The 15,895-nt window shown below is 33.5% G+C and overlaps 1 protein-coding gene across 3 annotated transcripts in view; it reads right to left on the minus strand.

Moving 5' to 3' along the window:
• Positions 1-15,895, minus strand: part of VPS13A (vacuolar protein sorting 13 homolog A) — a 231,700-nt gene that overhangs the window by 29,183 nt on the left and 186,622 nt on the right. For all 3 annotated transcript variants that reach the window (XM_024738949.1, XM_024738950.1, XM_024738951.1), the window contains exons 55-67: positions 12,542-12,695; positions 11,883-12,029; positions 11,604-11,685; positions 10,944-11,013; positions 9,978-10,083; positions 7,538-7,651; positions 6,512-6,657; positions 5,230-5,311; positions 4,273-4,386; positions 3,081-3,156; positions 2,831-2,994; positions 2,472-2,517; positions 2,239-2,362 (exon numbers count right to left, since the gene is read on the minus strand). In XM_024738949.1, the coding sequence (XP_024594717.1) occupies positions 2,239-2,362; positions 2,472-2,517; positions 2,831-2,994; positions 3,081-3,156; positions 4,273-4,386; positions 5,230-5,311; positions 6,512-6,657; positions 7,538-7,651; positions 9,978-10,083; positions 10,944-11,013; positions 11,604-11,685; positions 11,883-12,029; positions 12,542-12,695 (1,425 nt within the window). The remainder of the gene's footprint in view (positions 1-2,238; positions 2,363-2,471; positions 2,518-2,830; positions 2,995-3,080; positions 3,157-4,272; positions 4,387-5,229; positions 5,312-6,511; positions 6,658-7,537; positions 7,652-9,977; positions 10,084-10,943; positions 11,014-11,603; positions 11,686-11,882; positions 12,030-12,541; positions 12,696-15,895) is intronic.

The following is a 15,895-nucleotide window of genomic DNA, read 5'->3' on the forward strand; positions in this document are numbered from 1 at the left end:
CAATGAGCCACCAGGGAAGCCCTGTTTGTAGACTTTTTGATGATGGTCATTCTGACCGGTGTGAGGTGATACCTCACTGTAGTTTCGATTTGCATTTCTCTAATAATTAGTGATGCTGAGAATCTTTTCATGTGTTTTTTAGCCATCTGTATGTCTTCATTGGAGAAATGTCTATTTGGGTCTTCTGCCCATTTTTTGATTGTGTTGTTTGTTTTTTTGATACTGAGCTGCATGACCTGTTTGTATATTTTGGAAGTTAATCCCTTGTCGGTTGGTTCATTTGCAAATATTTTCTCCCATTCTGAGGGTTGTCTTTTTGTTTATCGTTTCTTTTGCTGTGCAAAAGCTTTTAAGCTTAATTATTTTTGTTTTTATTTTAATTTTCATTACTCTAGGAGGTGGATCGAAAAAGATCTTGCTGAGATTTATGTCAAAGAGTGTTCTGCCTATGTTTTCCTCTAAGAGTTTTATAGTATCTGGCCTTACATTTAGGTCTTTAATCCATTTTGAGTTTACTTTTGTGTATGGTGTTAGGGAGTGTTCTAATTTCATTCGTTTACCTGTAGCTGTCCAGTTTTCCCAGCACCACTGATTGAAGAGACTGTCTTTTCTCCATTGTATATTCTTGCCTCCTTTGGGTGACCATAGGTGCATGGGTTTATCTCTGGACTTTCTATACTGTTCCATCGATCTATATTTCTGTTTTTGAGCCAGTGCCATACTGTTTTGATTACCATAGCTTTGTAGTATAGACTGAACTCAGGGAGCCGGATTGCTCCAGCTCCTTTTTTCTTGCTCAGGATTGCTTTGGCTACTTGTGATCTTTTGTGTTCCCATACAAATTATAAAATATTTTGTTCTAATTCTGGGGAAAATGCCATTAGTAATTTGATAGGGATTGCACTGAATCTGTAGATTGCCTTGGGTAGTACAGTCATTTTGACAATATTGATTCTTCCAGTCCAAGAACATGGTATATCTCTCCATCTGTGTCATCTTTGAGTTCTTTCATCGGTGTCATGTAGCTTTCAGAGTACAGGTCGTTTGCCTCCTTAGGTAGGTTTATTCCTAGGTATTATATTCTTTTTGATGTGTTGGCAAATGGGACAGTTTCCTTGATTTCTCTTTCTGATCTTTCATTGTTAGTGTACAGGAATGCAAGAGATTTCTGTGTATTAACTTTGTATCCTGCAACTTTAACCAATTCACTGATGAGCTCTAGTAGTTTTCTGATAGCAGCTTTCGGATTTTCTATGTATAGTATCATGTCATCTGCAAACAGTGACTGTTTTACTTCTTCTTTTCCAGTTTGATTTTTTATTTCCTTTTCTGGTCTGATTGTCATGGTGAATTCCCTATGAGTTATTGACTTTTGAGCTTCTCTGATGATTATGACTCAATAATTATATTTGTGAAACTAAAGTTACAGGTAGAAAAAAACTGTACCCTTTTTTCCAACCTTAACTCTAAACTAAAACTGGAAACACCCCATTATGGGCATAGTATGAAATACTGACTTAAAAGGAGCAACTAATTTAATGACAATACTTATTGCCATAGAACAGAAAGCTGGAGAAAGTACAAAGGAAAAAAGGTCAGGGAGATATCCACCCACCAATTTTCTAAGTTAGGTTTCTAAGTTAAATTCATTAGTATGAATTTAATCAATTGTTTTATGTGTTACAAACTTCTAGAAGAGAGGTAACAATAACACAACTACTAAATTTTAGTCTTATGCTAAATTTAATTTGGAGGAAAAGAGAACATGTTTAAAATTATTTGCACAAGTGAAGAGAAATAGAGGGAAAGGATATAATAGTTTCATAACAAAATAAGACCATAAAGGAAGGGGTGAACACAAGCTGAGTTTGAACCTGGAATGTAAAATGCCATTCTTTATTTCTCAAAAAAGGAGACAGAATATTATATTTGCTAATTTTGTAACTGATGTATAGCATTACATTATTGTAATGTATTGCAATCGAGGAAAGTGAAAAGCTTAACTTGCCAAACCTTCCCTGCCAAGGCTGCTGGGAATGAATGACAAATGAAGTAGAACTCTATGAAGCTGAAATGATGCAATACCAACAATTTAAGAAGTATCAAAAGCAATTAGGAAGATCATATGCAACTTGCCATTATTGCAGGTTCATAATTAAGTGCCTCAAGCCAAAGAGATTTATCTCATTTCTCTTGGTTTAAGCATTTTACTCATATTTTACATCAAAGAGAATTTACCTTTTTATTCCCTGAAATGTACTGCTAGCCATGTCTATGATGCCTCCAGTTGGCCTTGTCACTGCTCCAACTAAACCTTTCCCAAAACCTTTAAAGAAACCAGCCGCTCCTTCTTTTTGAGCTCCTGGATAGAAAAAAGACAGAGTTTTAGACAATTGGATTAGGAACAAAAATGGAATCAGTTTATGAAAGCCTTGGTAATATATATCACCCAAAGGAATCACTATACTTGCCTTTGATCGGTTTTGTAACAATTCCTGTTATGCCACTTACAAAACCCTAGAGGAAAAGCACAATTGAAAATTTACAATACTTTGACATGATACCTTGAAGAACCAAGTCTGGCTAACAAAAGAAATGCAAAGATCTGCTTTCTAGATACCATAAGAATTAACATATTTCCTAAGTATTTTATTTAAACAGAATATTTCTGGAGGCTACTGACATATTTTTTATTATGTCACAACCCATTGCTCCACCAACATCCAAATAATATTTGAGTGAATGAAAGTTTTATGTCTATTTCCTTACTCACAGATCGTGGCTTTAAAAGATATTCCTAAAATGTTCACAACCATGGGAAATTTCTTACAGAAACTAATCCTTTTCCTCCACGAGTGATGCCTTCTCTAAGACCAGCTGGTTGCTTGTTCATGGCTTCTCTTCTCTTCTGTTGGTAGTCTTCATCCATAGTCATAGCTGCTACCCCTTTAGCCATAGCACTGGTGATTTTGGAGGCAGCACCAGCTAATCCACCTAGCAAAATTGTAACACCTTTAGTAAAACAAAACATATCATTACTTTCTAGCATAATCATTCTTGGTAGGCATTCTGTTTCTTACCAACAGCTCCACCAACTAGTGCTTTCAGTCCCAGTGCCATTCCTTCCACAAACTCTTCAGGACCCTGGATGGCTCCCTAAAGGGTCAAAAAAGAATAACAATAAATAAAGTTACTCTTACGTTTAAAGGTAAATTTTTTTTTGGTATATACAAGGAAAGTAGTAGTGACAAAAAGAATAAAGATGTCCCAGAGAAAGTGATATCAGAAGAAAACTTCACATTAACATAATTCTCAGATATTTCATGACATTCAAAGTACAAAAGATAAAATGTTAGAAGTTGATCCAAACTTAGAAAGGAATATGACTATTCACCAAAGTGTACAAAAGATGCTTACTCGGAGTATATGTTATATTATGAGAAGGTAACCACAAACTACTCTATATAATATTTTAAAAAAGAAATAAAAACACTTTAATTCTTAATATTTTAGATTATAGTGTACAAAATAAATACTAGTTTTACTTTGTTTTTCATTATCTTCTATGTTTAAAAGTGAAAGTAGGAGAGTTTTGAATGTTTTGACAGAAATTTTTAAGGGACAGAGAACAATCATAATTTTTGCCATTGATAATTGTTTCACACAGTGTCAGCTTGCATGGTTATTTTTACTGTCTCACACCACTGTGCAAAGCAAGACTGTGTGTCCATGGGAATCTTCCTTCTACTATAGTACAAATTTTATCCACCTTTAATATTCCAACAGAACACTTAAAATTTGGTATTTCTTAGTAAAGTCTTAAGTTTAAGTTCTGAAGAAAAAGGTAAATATTTCTCCCAAGACTTCTCAAAAACCTCTTACCATTGTTTGCTTCAAAATAATGTCCTTTTGCTGTGTTTCCAAAAATCCATTCACAACTACAACTCAAGTTAACAACTGGGGTGATGATTATTATCATTTTTAATTGAAGTACAGTTGATTTACAATGTTGTTTTAGTTACTGGTGTAGAGTAAAGTGATTCAGTTATACATATATATACACAAGTGTGTGTATATGTATGTATATATATACTTTTCATATTCTTTTCCATTATGGTTTATCACAGGATATTGAATATAGTTCCCTGTGCTATACAGTAGGGACCTTGTTGTTTATTTTACATATGGTAATTTGTGTCTGCTAACGGGATGCACTATTTATTCAAAAGTATTCGTGTGATATATTGCACAACACAAGATTAACTATTTTACCTGGTAAGGCTCATAAAAAAATGCTTCTACACCTTCAGAAAATTCTCTAATCAAGCCAAAGGGATTTCCCAAAACATCAAGTCCAAGAATGAGTACATACATCTGCTTAATGGCCTAAAAATGAAATAGAAACATTAGTCAAATCAGATTATCAGACTTAATATTTTTTCCCCTTATATTCAGTACACACATCCAGTTTTTTTTCAGGCTAACACCCTCACCACCAATTTCAGCCTAAACCATATCACCTTATTCATCAGTAGTCTTAGTTTTAAAAAGCAATTTGGTGTTAGAGTACGAGGAATAATATGACCTATTTACATAAAGTTTTAGAATATTCAAAATACTTTTACAACTATGTGTGACAGTTATTATTACTGCCACCATTTTATAGACTAGAGAAACATACAGGTCAAATGATGCCCGGAGCCATGGTGGGTAAACAGCAAAACTGGGATCCAAACCCAGACCTCTTAAGTCATGCTCAGTGATCTGTCCACCATACAACAGCTATCTCAATGCTCTATAAATTATACCACAAAATACAGGAGTCTTCAGAGGTGGACAAAAATCCACTAAAATAATATATCTGTCTGACTAAACAACTTAATTACACTAAAAATGCCCTGTGTTCATCAGTTACTTACTGATAAATAGTTTCCCTTGACCTATTTTTTTAAGTAAGTGAGCTGAATTACTTAGCTAATTATTATTTAAAGATTTACATCTAGTCCACACTGATCCAGGAAAGATTTCTGTCAAAGGCTAAAAGTAGAAAGGCAAAAAACTGAAATGGTGGTTGGGCTCAACTTCCTTCTACAATCCTGAGGGAAAAAACCATGTTTTAAAATTTTGAAACGGCTATTCCCTTCCTGGCCAAATCATTATACCTCTATAGACACATATGGCTTCACCATTTTACCACTTTGTCCCTCTGTAAAATAATCTCAGACAAACCTGTTTTGAATAGTGTCTTATTACTTCAGACTGTAGTTCAGATGTTGTATGGAACTGATAGTTGAGTTCAAAAAATGCAAGCCTGAAAAAAAAAACCCACACAAAAATGTATAAATATATAGAGAAAAGGAGATTGTTTTTAGTATTAATGAATGGTTTTATTTTCTTTAGAATTTTTCTCCAAAAAAATTCCTTTTAGTACATTTTCCCATACCAGTCAGAAAATCCACTCCTATATACATCTCTGCATATTCTGGTCAAAGAACCCTCTTAAGAATCTGATAAAAGCTATGGATCTTATCTTCAGAAAAGCCATCAATATACACATATTTTCACAGAATTCAGGCATTTTAGAGACCCTTGGGTCCCACTCCTGGACATGAACTATATTTCTCAATTCTGTCCTATCACGGCCCACACAGAAAATGCCTGACGCACTGAGATAAATGGAAGAGGCTGCTCAAGAATGGCCAGGGTTCAGCTGCTGCAGGTCCTGCCTGATCAGCTGACAGCTGAAGAATCACCATCAGTTTATTTATAACCTATTCACAGCATATACCTGGAACCACTAATTGGGAAGTTCTATGCTAAGGATAGGACAGCAGCAAGATTAGAAATCTCATCCTACTTCTGATGTCTTCAAACTTGTGTTTTTAAATTTGACTGTTTCCTAACTTTTATCTAGATTTACAGTTATGTCTTATTAGACTCACTGATTCTTACTACTGTTCTTAATAATAGCTCTAGGTGCTATCTGCAAAGGTCATGCTCATCTAAAGTCTCCACTCAGACTCTCTGTCTCTTTGGTCAGATACTCTAATAGCTTACATTATGACTCACATTAAATTCTTGACTGTAACATTTAAACTGATCCCTTCACTTCTGCTATCATGGCATTCATTTTCTTCTAGTCACATATGCTTTGAAGAGTCTTGATCCCACAGGCCTTAAAGCAACATCTTTTAAGCACCACACATCACATCTTTGGGTATACACAGCTTCTTAGGAATCCTTCCCTAGGCCAAAAAGGCCTTATATAACACACAAACTTGCATGACCTCTGTCCCTCTTTCTTAAGGAAATTATTTAACAATTATTCTGTTACTTAATAGTTAAGGGTTACCAGGCAATACGTTTCTTAAATTATATTCCATTTAACAGCAAAAAACCATATTCAACCTATGATCTGCAATGTACTTTACATACTTTTTCACTTATAAAATTTTAATGTAAATATAAAATGGACTTTTCATCAATTTATACATTTGAATATTAAACATACTTAAAAACTACATCTTGTACATCTGTAAGAGTGGCACCAATACTCTTCAGCAAAAGATTTAAAGAATGAACTGCTACCAGTCCTTCAGGTTGTTCTGAATCTTTAGCTTCTTCACCACCTGAACTCAGTGAAACACTTAAATGCAACTAAAGAGATAAAGAAAGAAATATTTAAAGCACTTTCTTCATAATGACAGTTTTAACTCTTAAAATTCAATATCATCTTAAAGTCACTATACCATAAATAAGATTTCAAAGTTACCTAGATTATATCAAAATTAATAACTGGAATGTTGAAAGAATTTAAAATGTAAACAGCCCTTTAAAAAATTTAAATTCAACCATGTAATGTATGATATTTAGTTCAATCCAATTCTTTTGGTAAACCTAGGAAAATATTAATCTTCATATATTTTTTAATAACATTAACAATCTAGAAGTTGAAATTGCTGAAAATTAACTCAAATATCTCCAAAAGTGAACTTTTCAACTATTAGAATTAAGTTAGCGTGGTAAAGCCAGTTAAAAAGCACTTTTGTATTATATGTATTATATATAGTATAAGTAGTTAATACGTAATTTTCTTCAAGTATTATGTAAGTTAACTCATAGAAATTTTATGTTAAGAACTTACTTTTAGTTCCATTCAATCTTCAATTTTAAAATCAAGGTTACTTTATAAATTAATTTCAAACTTATACTAATATCATACACAAAAGTTTGAAAATTGTCACTCAACACCTTAATAGATAGCAAGTTAACATGTTAGGTCAAGGTGTAAACATATAAACATACTGTAGGTGGCTCCACTATTATTTCCACATGATAAAAAATTATTATAAGAATAAATAATAAAAATTTAAAAGTATCATTCCTTTGTTATTTCTTATATTTGTAATTGTGAAGTTATAGAACTTATATACTATTAAGAATATAATTTAAATGTTGTATTCCCCCAAACAGATCAAATCAATCTGCTATTACCAAGATCATCAAGGACAATAAAAATGACTTTTTTTCCCCCTACCTTGATAGGAGATATATGAAAGTATTCATAGAGACTGACTTGTGATGAATCTCCTAATGAAACTATTTTATATTCTTCTTGGAAAGCTTCTGTATCTTTATGAAAAAGCTCAACCTATAAAGGAACATAAAATATTAAAAACATAAGGGATATTTCTGTATAAGTATTAAGCTAATAGCTCACACACTGCAGAATACTTCCCCATAATATCCAGATTCAGCATTGCTCATGATTGGGAACCTACTGCCTTAGAAGGGAAACTAACATCTCTACTGTTAGGAAAGTTCGGTCACTCACAAACTGATAAGCATATCTTCTATGTTTCCATCCAATACGTTAAAAGACACTAAGGTTTTCTTCACGTGACCATAGATATTATTCCAAAAGGCCACCAATCCAATCCATCAACACTTTCTTAGGAATAATACAATCATAATGTACTTGCAGCTGTTTGATAAATGCATTACTGACATCTACAGAGGTCACTAATATAAATCAAAAAAGGGAAGGCACTGAAAGTAATTTTTCATGAAGTGATTAGTGCTTTCATTCTTGATAATCAACACTATTTCTTTTGCAAATGCTCACAAATCTAGTACTTCTGTGTGTTGAGAAACGGCCCAACATTCACATTTTAACTGATTAACAAAAACTTCAAAATGATAACCTTATTAAAAGTATATTTAGAAATTCACTTCTGGGATAATGGTGTAAGGAGATCTTTAGCTCTCCAGTGAAACTGGTAAAATTTATTTAAAAAGACAAACTTTTAAGGCCTCTATACCTAAGGGTATAACCAAATAAAACATCTATTCAAGAAAATCTATAAAAATTTGGTAGGAAAAGTGACTCTGTGGTATTTGAAAAAGGACCATTCTCTCAGTTCCCCCTCCCAACCCAGTAAGCCAGAACTCCAATCTAGACTGGTGCACCCAAGAACTCAGAGTTCCCTCTCTGCCCCACCTCCAACTGGAAGACTTTCATCTTGGGAGGAACAGAGGTCAGCATTTCTCATCCTGCCCCCAGCTACTAGCTGCTGAGCCTAAACTACAGGGGAAGAAGGAGCTTCCCTCTTCTGCCCAGCCTCCACTCAGAGAACAAAGGCTCTACTTGGGTGTGACACCACTGAGAATACTGAGGTCTGATCACCCTTGGCACACCTCTAGAGCTCCAAAGCTCTGGTCCAGAGATATTGCCTGGGGGTGGGGGTGTATGTGTGTGTGGGAGTAGACTTTAAAACAGACAGCTCCTCATCTCTTCCCAAAGAAACTGACTTCATTTACAACAAAATGTAAAGTTCAGGCCTAAGAGTGCTCTAGGAAACAGTGAATGTTGTGGTGGAAGGCAACTGGGAGGAAAATCCTTGATTCAGTGAAGATACAGGCTAAACTGTAGGCCTGTTAAGTTTTTGTGAAAGAAAGAACTGGGGAAAGAGACGGGGGTTGGAACAAATAGCCAACACTTATCTTCAAATCACTTCCTTCAAAGGAGGCCATATTTGACTGGATTAGTCTGTAGAGCAATTTATGCCCTAAAGCATTACTGAAAAAAACCAGAGCAATCATCCAGCAATTAGCAGTTGTGATCATGGAAAGAAATGCAAAGAGCCTGGTAAAAACCACTTTTATTCCAGGGTAACTGTGGGTGTCCCAAATCTTCACCTCCCTGAGGAGCGACATCAAAGGCTTAACAATGCAGGGAAAAGGTAAGGGTGGGGGTGGGGTAGACTTCAATAAAATAATCCAGCTGGTCACTGAACTAATAAATAAACCAGTAACAATAATAAGCCTTGGAGAAAGGGGGACAAGTACCCAGCACTGTTTCAGTATACAGTTGACCCTCTGTATGCACAAGGTTCCACATCCGTGGATTCAACCAACTGTAGAATGAAAATATAAAAGAAAAAAAAAAATCCAGAAAGTTCCAAAAACCAAAACTTCCATTTGCCACACCCTGGCAACTACTGACATAGCATTTACATTGTACTAGCTATTATAAGTAATCTAAAGATGCTTTAAAGTACATGGAAGATGTGTGTAGGTATATGCAAGGACATCTTACCTTTTATTTGCCTTATCCCTTTTCTCATCAAATATCCTGGCATATCCAAATTTCTAAATTATTAATCAATACAAAAGTAACCCAGAAAAATAAAATAGGAAAAAAGTGATGTAAACATGACTGATTATCCTCTGCCCCTTACTACTGGCCTAAAACCTTTCCTCCTATTTGCTAAGTCATCTTAAAAAGGTTATTTGTCTTGCTTCCAACTTCTATAATCTGAAAATGTGATATCTGCCAATGTAGAACCATGGCAGCATAATAAAAAAATTTTAATTTTTAAAACCATTTTAATACATTTAAGAATGTACAATGTTATAATTTTTTTAAGTCCTCCTCTTTCCCTAATTCTTCCCATCATATTATAAATAAGTCTTACCTCCGTTTTTTCAGTTACTTCAGCTGCTGTCATAAGTTCTGATATAGCATAGACAAACCCAAGATCTAACCTGAGATCCATTTCTTGGATCAACACTTTGAAATACCTATAATACAAGGTGAAAAACATTTAAAAATCATTGATTAACTGCATTAACAAAATTATATAGGAAAAAATATTAGATAAATATTAAAACATTGAAACTTAGGACTTTTTAGGTGAATGAATTAAAAAATGTCACGGCAACACTGTTCATAATGGCAACAAACTCATAATATGAAAATGCCTACAAAGAGGAAATCGGTAAGTAAACTGTGGTATATAGTCACACAAGAGAATACTACATGCTAGTGATAATAAATAAACTCTAGCTACATATAACAAAATAAATTGTAGTAAAAATCTGAATGAAAAAAGCAAGTCCCAGGAATATATTTAGTTAAAGAATTTTTCTTTAATTAGGAAAAATTTTGGCAAAGTAAGAAGCATAATGTTTAGGTACACATAAACAATAAAACAGTATTTTAAAAAGGGAATAAAAATAGTATTTATCTTGGTGATAGGGTGGAGGAAACAAGAAGTATGGTAGTGATACACAGATGGATGTTTCTGTCAGTGTTCTATTTTTTGAACTGGGTGGTGACTGAATTGAAAATATTATTTTCTTGTTTCTAAAACAGTATGCAGTAATTATAGAAAACTTAATAGAGAAAACAAATAAAAAAGAAAATAACAAAATACACACAATTCAGAAATGACTATTGTTAATACCTAGGTATAATTCATTTGGAGCTTTCTGACTCTCCAAGATTATGAAATAATTGATTTTTCCTATGACCTTTATAATTTAATATTTTACACTTAAATCTTTGACTCATCTGAAATTTATTTATTTAAGAGTACAATTAACTCATATTTAAATTAAAACATTAAATGCACACACAATAAATGTACTAAGATGCTTACTTAATACGTGATATCTGCGAATGTCCTGCAGATCTCATGACAATACAGACATCTGTAAAGGGCTTTGGTGCTGTAAAGATTAATAAATATGATTAATGATGCTTTAAACAAAAGATAAGCATTTTCTTGCAATTTAATACACATCACAGTGGACAACTAAATTATTTACTAAATCATGAGTATCAATTAAAATTACTGATATCTGTAAGATCTATCACAACCTTAATTTCAGACTCCAGGATTGTTTTTTTAATTATCTGTATTCACTCTAAGGTTAACTGATCCTTTAAATTAGTGATTTTAAACCAGAAGTATGCATTAGAATCATTAGGAAGTCTTTGTGAAAACAGATTCAGGGTCTTATCTTTTTATTCAAAGGTTCTAGTGGCTTCTAAATTAGGGGTTTACAAATTAGTAATTTTTTTTTAAATTAATGTCTCTAAACATTATATATATATTTCTAAATAATCTTTTCTTCAGTATTCACTCAGTTTTATTGAAGTTAGTTGAGTACTTCCTGGTTTTTTTTCAAGCTGTTTAATTTTCCAGTGATCCTATAGACACTAAACTTGAGAATGGTTTCACTTCATATTTTTAAAGTAAAAGAAACCAAATAGCTAATACAACCATTTTTATGGCAATGTAAAAATACAAACAAACCTGAATCCATGGTGACCGACTTAGGAGGTTTAATGGGGTAAAATACAAATGGAAATATAGCACCGTGTATCTGGTTTTGGATCTAAGAAAACAAACAACAGGTCAGTATATTAATATGTTAATTATAGAACCTGACTGGAATAACAAAATTTAAGAAGTACAAGGAATCAAAAACTCTAGTCCAACAATGAAACTTAAGTACTAGACAAAACAGACTATGCGAATACATTTATTGCCATATTCCTTTAGAATATAATTTGACTGTCTTTTCAAACTCACCTGTATTCTGTAAATTTGAATTCTAAATGATGATTGATGTGCAGATGTGCTATATTCTACTTTTAACGCTGGAAGGTAATTTCTTCTTATAGCTATTACATGTGGCTGCAGAATTTTCATGTTAGTACCACTAGGTGTGAAGCGAACCTGAAAAATATGCCCACACACACACACAAACACATGGAATTTCTCTTTATTTATTAATTGATTAAAATTAGAAATCTGTATCAAAAAACTTTAAACATAATATTAAATAGTAGGCTAAATATTTGATGAGATTTTGACTGAGATCTTTATACTCCATATCCATACAATTCACAGAAATATTCACATAATCCTTATAACTTGGTTTTATCACTTTTTATATAACTTTACTAAAATTTATCAAAAAAATAAAGCGATAAAAGAAAAAACAGTTTTAAAAATAAAATAAAGCAACTTATTGCCTTCTTGTTAACCAAGGAGTAGATCATTAGCGGCTTAATAAAGTCTGAATCTTGATACAGAGAACTATCCCTTTAAAATATTCTATATAAAGTATGTATAATAGGATTCATTGTTTTGTAAGCAAACTAGTCTCTCCTTAAAAACTAACTTGTGATTCATCTAATTACAACAGATAAAAATTAAAACTTCATATCAGTACTTAAAAATATTACCGGAATGTTAGTGTCCAACTCAATAACCTTATCTTCTGATGGTGAAGATTCAGTATATTCCTTAAATTCTTTCTCTAACTTCTCAGTGTGCTTTACACTCATTGGCTTCCATCTTGCCTTCTTCTTGGGTTTTGTCTCCCAAACCACATCAGAACTTATATATGAAAGCAAAAATCATGGTACTAATTTATAAACATTTTCATTTTATCTGGTTTATTACATGAATTACCATTACTGAAAAACCTTCAGTAAATTTTTGCAATATCCCTAGTTGTAAGCAAGCACATTACAAGTTTAAAAACATGAATTCATTCAACCAGTACTTATTAAACTCCTATTTAGGCACTATTCTAGGTGGCAGGGAGATTATCAGTGAACATTTCTGCCATTTTGGAGCTTTCTTTTACCTGAGGAGTGATAGACAATAAATAGTAAATTAGCATCTTTTAATATATTAGGAGGTGAAAATGCTTTTGAAAGAAGAAAAAGTAGACGGGGTAAACTGGATGTGGAGTACGGGGATATGCAAAGTGGCAGGGGTTGCAGCATCAGAAAAGAGTGGCCACCAGAGGTGTCATTAAGAAGGCGAGATTTCAACAGTCTTAAAGAAGATGAGGGAGTTATCCAGCACAGAAGAGAAGAACAACATTTCAGGTAGAGAGACAAGCTAGAGCAAAGACTCCAAGCAGAGCATGCCTGTAGTCGTCCAGGTAGAAGAGCAAGGAGGCTGGCAAGCCTGGAACACATTAAGAGTAGAAGATGAAGTAAGACAGATAATGAGAGGTAAAATAATGTAAAGCCTTGAGGATACTGTAAAGACTCCGAGTTTTATTCTGAGATGAGGACCCACTGAAAGATTATGAGAAGATAATCAGCCACATAGTCTGACTTAAGGTTTAAGAATGTACTATGTGTTGGAGTGGGAAGAAAGAAAAAAAAGTGATGAAGACTAGAACAGGAAAACTTGTTAGGAATGTAATGTAGTAAGCCAGGAGAAAAACGGTGATGGCTCTTCCTGCGGTGGTCTAAGAGTGAGGCAGTACAAAGTGGTCAGATTCTACGTGTGTTTTGAAGCTAGATCCAAAACACTACTTTTAGATGGATTAGACGTGGGGTGTAAGATAAAGAGAGGAATCAAAGATGATTCCAAAGTTTTTGGCCTGAGCAGCTGGAAGAACGTAGTTGTCATTAACTCCAGTGGGAAAGCAGGTTTTGGTAGAAGGAGATCAGGAGTTTGGTTTTACATACTACAAAGCTTAAGAAGTCTCTCAGATACCTGAGTAAAGATTTTATGTAAGTCGTTGGATAGATAAGTCTGGAGTTCAGGACAAAAGTCTGGCTGAAGATATATTTTTAGAAGTTTTGGGCATATATATGGTATTTGAAATCAAAACTGAAACAGAGAAGAGGACTAAGGTCTGAGAGCCTCAAGGTACCCAATATTAAGCAGTTGAGAAAAAGACAAGCAAGCAACAAGTAAGAATAAGAAATGTTGGAACAGAAAGAAAAACCAAGGTGGTGAGATATCCTGGATGTAACATCAAGGACACTGTATCAAGAAGGGATCTGTGTTAAATGTTATAAACATAATCAATACAAAGACTGGTAATTGTACACTGGACCTGGCAATACTTAGGTCTCTGGTGATCTTACCAAGACCAGTTTCATGGTATACTGAAAGCAAAAACCTGTTTGGAATAGTTAAAAGAAAAATGCGTAAAAAAAGAATTGGAGATAGTGAATATATCTTCTGTTATAGATTAACATTTCTAAGGGGTTTGGCTATAACGTAAAGCAAAGAAATGTGCAGTAGGTAGCAGGAAAAGTGGGTCCAAGAGAATTTTTTTTTAGTTGAAAGAAATTACACTGGTTGGAACAATTCAATAGAGAGCCAAAAATTATTGAGGTAGGAGAAAAAAAGAAGAGAATTGCTGGATCAATGTCTCAAGAGGCAAGAGTGAATGAAATATAGTGCAAAAGTAGAAACGTATGTTTAAATAGGAGCACATACAATGTATCTATGATAACTAGGAAATGTGCCACTGCAATATGTAGGTAAAAAATATTGGTGCATAGGAAGCTGAGATATTGGGAGTGGGTCTTTGGACGTTCCCTTTTGATTGTGTCAGTTTACTTGGTGAAGTAAGATGCAAGGCAGTGAGCTGAGAGAGAATGGAGGTTTAAAAAGAGATAAAGTGTGAAACAGTAATCTAGGAGAGAGTGAATGGAACAAATCTAATTTACTAAAAAATTGCTATAAGACTTAAATGCAGAATTTAAAAATCTTTCCACATTCTAAAATTACTTCACTTGTTTTGCTTACTGAAGTATGTAAGTTATCTAATTTTATTTATGCTATTTGTTTATTCCTTCTAAAATTTATGTTCACTTAATAAACAGAAAGGTAGAAACCATGTATTAATCCCCTTTGCATTCACATCATTTAGCATAGGAGATAGCACGTATCAGGTTTCACAGGCTTAAAATCTGTTATCTATTAGACATTTTAATTTCAGTAATAAACATATTTTTGAGAACAAAAAAAATTTCTAAGAAAATAGTTTTAACATGCCTTTTTATTTATTTATTCATTTGGCCACGCCGAGTGGCATGCAGGATCTTAGTTCCCTGACCAGGGATTGAACCCGTGCCCCCTGCAGAGGAAGTACAGAGTCCTAACCACTGGACTGCCAGGGAATTCCCTTTAATATGACTTTTTAAATGGCATGGATAGCATTCAAGGAGAAGTCAGGGGCATTTCTAGATGAATTTACATAGAAAAACAAAGTCAAATCTGTATCATATACCTTTAATTTATATATTTATTTGAGAGTTTAACTCAAGTAAAGGATTAAAACTACATTATCCTTGTTATACAGACTGCAATATAGAAACGCTCTCAAATTTGGCAGTAATATACATAAATTAATTTTAAGTGTTTATAAACAGGAATATTAAGTGCAAAAGGGAAAGAAAGAGTTTTACTGGTGATGACTTATGTGGGAAATGGTAAATACAGTATTATCTTATTAGATCTTAAAATGCCAAGGTCAAGGTAGAAAGTGATTAGAAAGTGAAATGTACAGTGTGGGGAATATAGTTAATAATAATATAATATCTTCGTATGGTGACACATGGTAACTAGACTTATTGTGATCACTGTAATGAACAGAAATACTGAATCACTATGTTATGTACCAGGAACTAACACAGTGTTGCAGATCAAATGTACTTCAAAAACAAACAAACAAACTCATAGAAAAAGATTAGATTTGTGGTGTACCCTGCACTGTGGTAGGCGGTAATGAACAGTTAAACATTTCCTTATGACATATTAAAGAAAGAAAATATACC

The sequence above is a fragment of the Neophocaena asiaeorientalis genome, unplaced genomic scaffold (assembly GCF_003031525.2).
Source record: "Neophocaena asiaeorientalis asiaeorientalis breed wild unplaced genomic scaffold, Neophocaena_asiaeorientalis_V1.1 scaffold249, whole genome shotgun sequence".
NCBI classification, from domain to species: Eukaryota; Metazoa; Chordata; class Mammalia; order Artiodactyla; family Phocoenidae; genus Neophocaena; species Neophocaena asiaeorientalis.